The sequence below is a fragment of the Phyllostomus discolor genome, chromosome 3 (assembly GCF_004126475.2).
Source record: "Phyllostomus discolor isolate MPI-MPIP mPhyDis1 chromosome 3, mPhyDis1.pri.v3, whole genome shotgun sequence".
In the NCBI taxonomy this organism is placed as follows: Eukaryota; Metazoa; Chordata; class Mammalia; order Chiroptera; family Phyllostomidae; genus Phyllostomus; species Phyllostomus discolor.
Window position 1 is genome coordinate 208,976,425 of NC_040905.2, and position 6,000 is coordinate 208,982,424.

At 61.2% G+C, this 6,000-nt stretch overlaps 1 protein-coding gene across 1 annotated transcript in view; it reads right to left on the minus strand.

Annotated features, from left to right (window-relative positions):
• The window catches only part of FAM102A (family with sequence similarity 102 member A), a 34,739-nt gene extending 30,240 nt beyond the window's left edge, over positions 1–4,499 (minus strand). The window contains exon 1 of the mRNA XM_028514544.2: positions 3,509–4,499. Within this exon, the coding sequence (XP_028370345.1) occupies positions 3,509–3,654 (146 nt within the window). The 5' untranslated portion in view covers positions 3,655–4,499. The remainder of the gene's footprint in view (positions 1–3,508) is intronic.
• Between the last annotated feature and the right edge of the window lie 1,501 nt (positions 4,500–6,000).

The following is a 6,000-nucleotide window of genomic DNA, read 5'->3' on the forward strand; positions in this document are numbered from 1 at the left end:
GGCCCAGCCCGCTGCTTCTAGACCTGCCAGACTCGGCTGGGACCTCTGCACACCGCCCCCCCGGGACCCCTGGGAAAGCCTCTCAGCTGCCATTTGGATATATCCACTTAGGAGGCCTCCGGGCAGGGTCCTTGGCACATGCCCACTGTACCACAGTGCCAGTCCGAGCCTGGCCCCAAAACCATGGTAGTGACTTCAGCCCCACCCCCAGCTATGTCCCCAGGGCCCCTTGTCCCTTATCTTGAGATCTCCCAGGATCTGGCTTAGTGACTGGAAATTATCCCTATCTGGAGTTTCCGGTATACCCCCCACCCAACCCACTACAAAGAACTTACTTCGAAGGTCTGGGGACATCACATGGGGCTGTGGTTGCTTCCGGCCCTCTGCCACCAAGGGAGGGCAGGACTTTGGAGCTGGACGAGCCCGCATTTAAGTCACAGTGATGCCACTCCCTAGCCGAGTGGCACGGGGCGACCACTTTCGGTCTTCTGGCCTCAGCTGCCTCATCGGCTCATGGGGCGGTTTGAGGATCACGCATTCATGCTGCCTGGCATACAGTAAGCGCACAGTCAAAGGCGGTTTAAACCCCAGTGGTAAAAGGGTTATTTTCTCAATTAAATGACCAGCCAGGTGACCTATGACATGTGGCTTCACCTTCCTGGCCTTGGTGCATCTCCCGATGGCCAACAGGATTAACGGACACACGGTCTGCAAGAGTCTCAGCGCGGCGCCTGGCGCGTGGCACGGGCATCAGAGCATTGCAGCGGTGAGGACGATGGTTCATACGGAGGCCTCAGAAAGATGACGGCGGGAACAGGGCGACAAACCACCACCTGTTCTACCTGCTCAAAGTGGGTCAGGCTGGAACCGTGCGCCGTGCTGTTGCCATGGCACCCAACACACAGGGAAACACTCCAACTAGGAAGGAGGGTGCTGCGAGGGTGGGGCCTGGAGCCTGCTTCCCTCAGACGCCACCCATGCCACCACCGCCCCCCCATCTCTGGGCCACCTCAGGGGCCCCTGGCACTGGGGTGAGTGAGCCACTGGCTCTGGGGCCAGGATCTAGGCAGGTCTCGTCACGTCCAACCCCATCCCAACTCCACAACCCTGGGGCCTGTCTGTCTGGAGCTGTGAGGAGGAGCTCCCGGGCTGCAGATCCAGGTGGGTGGGATGGGAGTGGAGGAGATAAAAATACGAAAAAAACACAAAACACAGAAACCCGTGTCTTCTGAGCAAAATCCAAAGCAGCTCTAAAGCTGCCTCGCATCTCACAGCTGATGTCTACTCCCGCCAGCCACACCTGCACAGCGGCGAACAGGCACCCGGAGCCCCCCACCCCCAGCTTTGGGGGGGCTCAATGTCAGCTCCCCCCTCCGCAGCCCCACTCAGGTTTCAGCCAGGATGAGGGCTGGGCAGGGCTGTTTGGGCTCGCTGGGTTCAGGGAATCCATGGCCCCTTGCCAAGAGGGAAGAAGGGGAGGCAAAGGTGAAATCCAGCAGCTGTGGGCTGAGACCTGGAACTTTCCAGACTCTCCCAGGCTCGGGGGCAGGTTTAGGGAGATGGAAAGGCTGACAGGTAGGGTGGCAGTGGCCCCAGGGCCTGGGAGGCCAGTAGAGACCTCAGCGTGGAGCTGAATACCAGTTCCTCGGAGGGATCCAAGACGCTGGCCCTACCACCAGCTCACACGTAGACCCCCTGCTGACTGCAGCTGGTCCCCCTGAGACCTGGGAGGGGTGAGGGGCTGGGGCCCTCTGCCGCAGAAACCACAACTGCTGCCACAATCTGCAGAGCCAGACACGGTACGGTATTATCCGCCCCCCTCACAGCCCTAGGGATGAGGAAACTGAGGCTCAAAGGCAGAACAGGACAGCGGCTGAAAGCCCGTGCTGAGTTTGGACCTGGGCTCTGCTGTATTGACCTGGGCAAACCACTCCCTCTCCGAGCCTCAGTTTCCACCTCTCTAAAATGGGGACGGTGATCCTATAGGCCCCCCAACCCAGCCTCCACCCTGCTCTGTGGCAGCGGCAAAGGGCCCAGCGAAAGGTGCTGCTAGTGAGACGGGGAGCACCGCCCCAGTAACTGCTGGTCGCCGGGATTACAGGGGTTAGGTAACGCGTGCAAAGCCGCCAGCCGGTGAGTAAGTGGTCAACCCCAGGTCCTAGCTGTGAGCACAGCCCTTCCCCTGACCCTTGGGCTGCTGTGTGGGGTCACCCCGGAACCCAGGCTTCCCCAGCAACCATATACATCCCACCCTATCCCCACTGCCCAGCCCTCAGCAAAGGGCAGCCCTTGTCTCAATCCCCCAGAAAAGCAGCTCCCAGGAAACTGGAGAACCTCCAGACCTGAGCTGGGCCCAACTGCATGAAAAGGCACCCCACCTTGTCCACACCGGAGGGCCCTAAATCTGGGTTAAGCTGTACGGCGCTCCTCCCCTCCTCCCAACCGAACGTTTGACCGCCAGATACACCCAACCAGCCTCCAAACAAACCGAGTTCAGTTGACAACTGCTTCCTGAGAGGTCTCTGGCAAGCCACTTACTTCCTCTCTCTGGGCCTCAGTTTCTCCCTCCCTTAGCAGGCACCCCCCACGAAGGCCCAGGGAGCAGAAGAACAGACCACGGAAGGGAACCAGCTTGTCCTAGGCACTGGGCCAGGCCCTGCACCGCCTTCCATCTACTGAAACATCTCCACGACTTTCTAATAGAGACCTGCACTGGGCCCAGAAAGTGACAGGGCTAGGACTCAAACCCCCATCTGTCAAACTCCCAGGAACTCTCTCAAGCAGGCCAGGACTCTGTGACCCCAGGTGGGCCCGGTCAGGGGGTGCAGCTTGGGAACTCAGCGGCCCTCCCTGAGGGGCTGGGCAGCTGGACCTGTAGGATGGGGAACACAAAACCAAAGTTGATGAAGCCTCTTTCAGAGAGGGCTGCGGCCTCCTTGCCGAGGGCATTTGCAATGCAAAGCAGCAGCCCCGCTCCAGCTAGAAGAGGGCACTCAGAGGCGGCTGGGCAGGCCAAAATCCAGCTACCTCCCTCCAGACAGACCAGGAGTGCCTGGGTCGGGCCTTCCCAGAGCTGGGAGTACCTGGGCACCTGTGGCTGGCCGGGGCTCTAAATCATAACGACAGCCCAAACGGCCAGCTTGGTGCAAGGTAGCCTAGAAGACTCCTCCTTATTTCAGCCCCCTCCATGCGCAAACCCTCGGGGCTCTTTGTGCAAGCCTGCAGAGCGGACCTATGGCAGGCTGCCTGGAGGGCCCCAAGAGGGGGCTGAGAGAAGAGACCCCCAGGTATCCGGCAGGTCACCTGCAGACGGGTGTGGGCACTCTGTCGGACTCCTCAGGCCCGGACCTCCCAGATCGCTCAAGCCCTGCGTTGTGGAAACCCGACCCAGACACACAGAACCCTCAGGAGGACTCTTGGCCCCAAGGGGCGCTTGCACATTCGCCAACTGGCTACATCTCGTTCTTCACCCCTCCTCCCCTGCAGACGAGACTGTCCCAGCTCCTACCTTGACGATAAGCTGACAAAATCCCCGCCATCCAGCAGTCGCACTTTGCAGAAGAGGACCCCGTTCACAAAGGGGACAGCCGTCAACTCCTCCAGGGTGAAAGTGGTTTGGAATTTGAATTTCTTCTTCTTCATCAAGAAAGCCATGAGCGAGTTCCCTGAGTCTAAAGCCTCGAAGGCCAAAAAAGGGGGAGAGCCAGAAATCCCCAGGATTCCTTTCCCTACACCACACCCCCTCCTCAAAACACCAGAGCCCGATCCCGCCCAGATGGTGGCGGAGGCGGCAGAGCGGGCGGGGATCTGAGTCCGGAGGGCCCAGGTCTGAACGACCAGTCCAATTCGCGGGTCGGCTGGCTTCACCCTCGGGGAGCTGGGGCTCGGAGGGGCTCGGAGTGGCCAGGGGCTTCACCGGCATGTAAACAGCGGGCCGCGGCCCAAGAAGCGAGGACAGGAGTGGCGGGAGGCACGCGAGCGGCCGCACTGGCAGGCAGCATCCCGACCCGCGGTCCCCGGGTAGCTCACGCCCGGCGGCCGAGCGTGGCGGACGGACCGGTGAGACTGAAGGCGGCAGGCGGACCGGTGAGGCCGAGGGCGGCGGGCAGCCCCGCCCCCGCCCCGCTGGCGGCCGGGGGAGGTGCCCTCGCCACGCACACGCCCCCGCACCTGGGTGCCAGGCGGCCTGCGCAGGTGAATCCCGGGAGGCTGGGGGCACCCCCAGGGGGCGGCCAGGAACTCTGGGGTCCTCTCCGGGAGGCGCGTCGGGGCCGAAGACGTCCGGCCGCGACCCCTCCGGGCCGGCACTGGGCCGGGCCCCGGACAGCGAGAGCGCTGCCTCCTTCTCGGTCCTGGGTCCCGCACCGCGGGCTCCTGCGGAGCTGAAGCGCCCTTCCGGCCGGCCGGTGGCGCCCGCCTCGCCCGCCGCCTCTGCCCAGCACCTCGCGAGCAGCAGCACCGCCGCTTGCGCTCCCGATGCCGCGACCCGAGCCTAATGCTGCGCGGCGCCGCTGCGAGAATGCCGAGGCCCAGCACGGCAGCCGGTGGAGCCGGGGCGAAGCGCGGGAGGGGCGGGGCGCCGGCTGCTCAGCCAGCCAGCGATTGGGCGGACCGACGGAGCGGGCGCAGAACCCGATTGGTGGGTGGAGGCGTAAGGCGGGACTTGGAGGGGCAGAGGCGGCTCGGGTAGTTTGCATTGGTGTGCCGCGTGGCTGGGCTCGCCTCCGCGGTCCGGGAGGAGCGGAGGGAAAGAGAGAGGGGCCCCGCGAAGGCAGTGGGAGGTCGCGGGGCGGGAAACCGGGGCTGGCGGAGCAAGGAGGAGGGCGCGAGCAGAAGAAAAGAAGAAACAATGAAGAGAAGAAACAATGTGAAAACTGTGGCTGGAATGGCCTTCCAAATGGCCACCCCATCCCAACCTGAGCGCGCTGATCACTTAATTAGGCCTGGGAGGAGGTAGCAAGTACCCCTCCCCGCCAACACACCCCGGAGAGGTAGAGGGGGTTAGACCAAGCAGGTCTTAACAGCCTCTGAAACGATAGGTCTCAGCTCTGATGAGAGGAGTGTCTGCAAATGCTTCGCGGAGGGGGTGATTTAGAGCAATTCATCACCAGCCTGTGATAGACCCGGCTTCTCCCAACCCAAACTGCTATCTAAGCCGTTTGTTGTCGGTTAGTTTCTTACCTAGTTATGGCTGGTCTCCCTAACTAGATTAACTGCCCTGGGCGCAGGGGTCGCTTCTGGAGCCTCGTGCCTTTCAGACCTTTGGCGTTCTGTACTTCATTCATACAGTATCCCAATGTTTAGGGGCAATCTGCTCTGAGCCACGTTCGGATCCAGCAGTGAGCTTGGTGGGCCTGAGCTCTCCAACCTCTCCAAGCTCAAGAACAGGTGAAGCAGACAGAGACAAATCTAGTAGATGAGAGTTGTAATAGGGGACTGGGGAAGCTCAGTGGAGTAAGGATGGTGGCGATGAGGACCCAGAAGCCTTCTGGCACAAAATATTCCAAGCCACCCACAGGATACATGCTCTGGTTTAAACAGGGTCCAGGCAGGGGGAGCCTCCAGAGGCCTGCTGGCCAGAGAGAGCAGTGCCCACACAAAGCTATGAGTCCCTCCATCTGTAATGCATTTTGGCAATTTGGGGTGGGGGGATGGGCAATTTGGCAGGAGATGGGGCTGGAATCTTGCAGAGTCTTGTAGACCAGAGTAAGGAAAAGAGCCACTTATACATTTTGAGGAGGAGTGACCCAGACAAATTTGCTTTTTGTCGTAAGAAGCTTGCTCTGGCTGCAGGTAGAATGGAGGGGAGGAGATGGGACACAGGTGAAGGGCCTCTTGTGGCGATCGGAGACAATGACGCAGGAACCTGAGCCCTGGGGGAAAATGAGAGGATGGGTCTGAGGAGCATTCACGAATCAGCTAGGTTTGCATCCAGACACGCAACTGGAGAGCTCAGATTTCTGATTTCTTCCTCCTTCCCAGCCCGAATGTGGGTGGCGA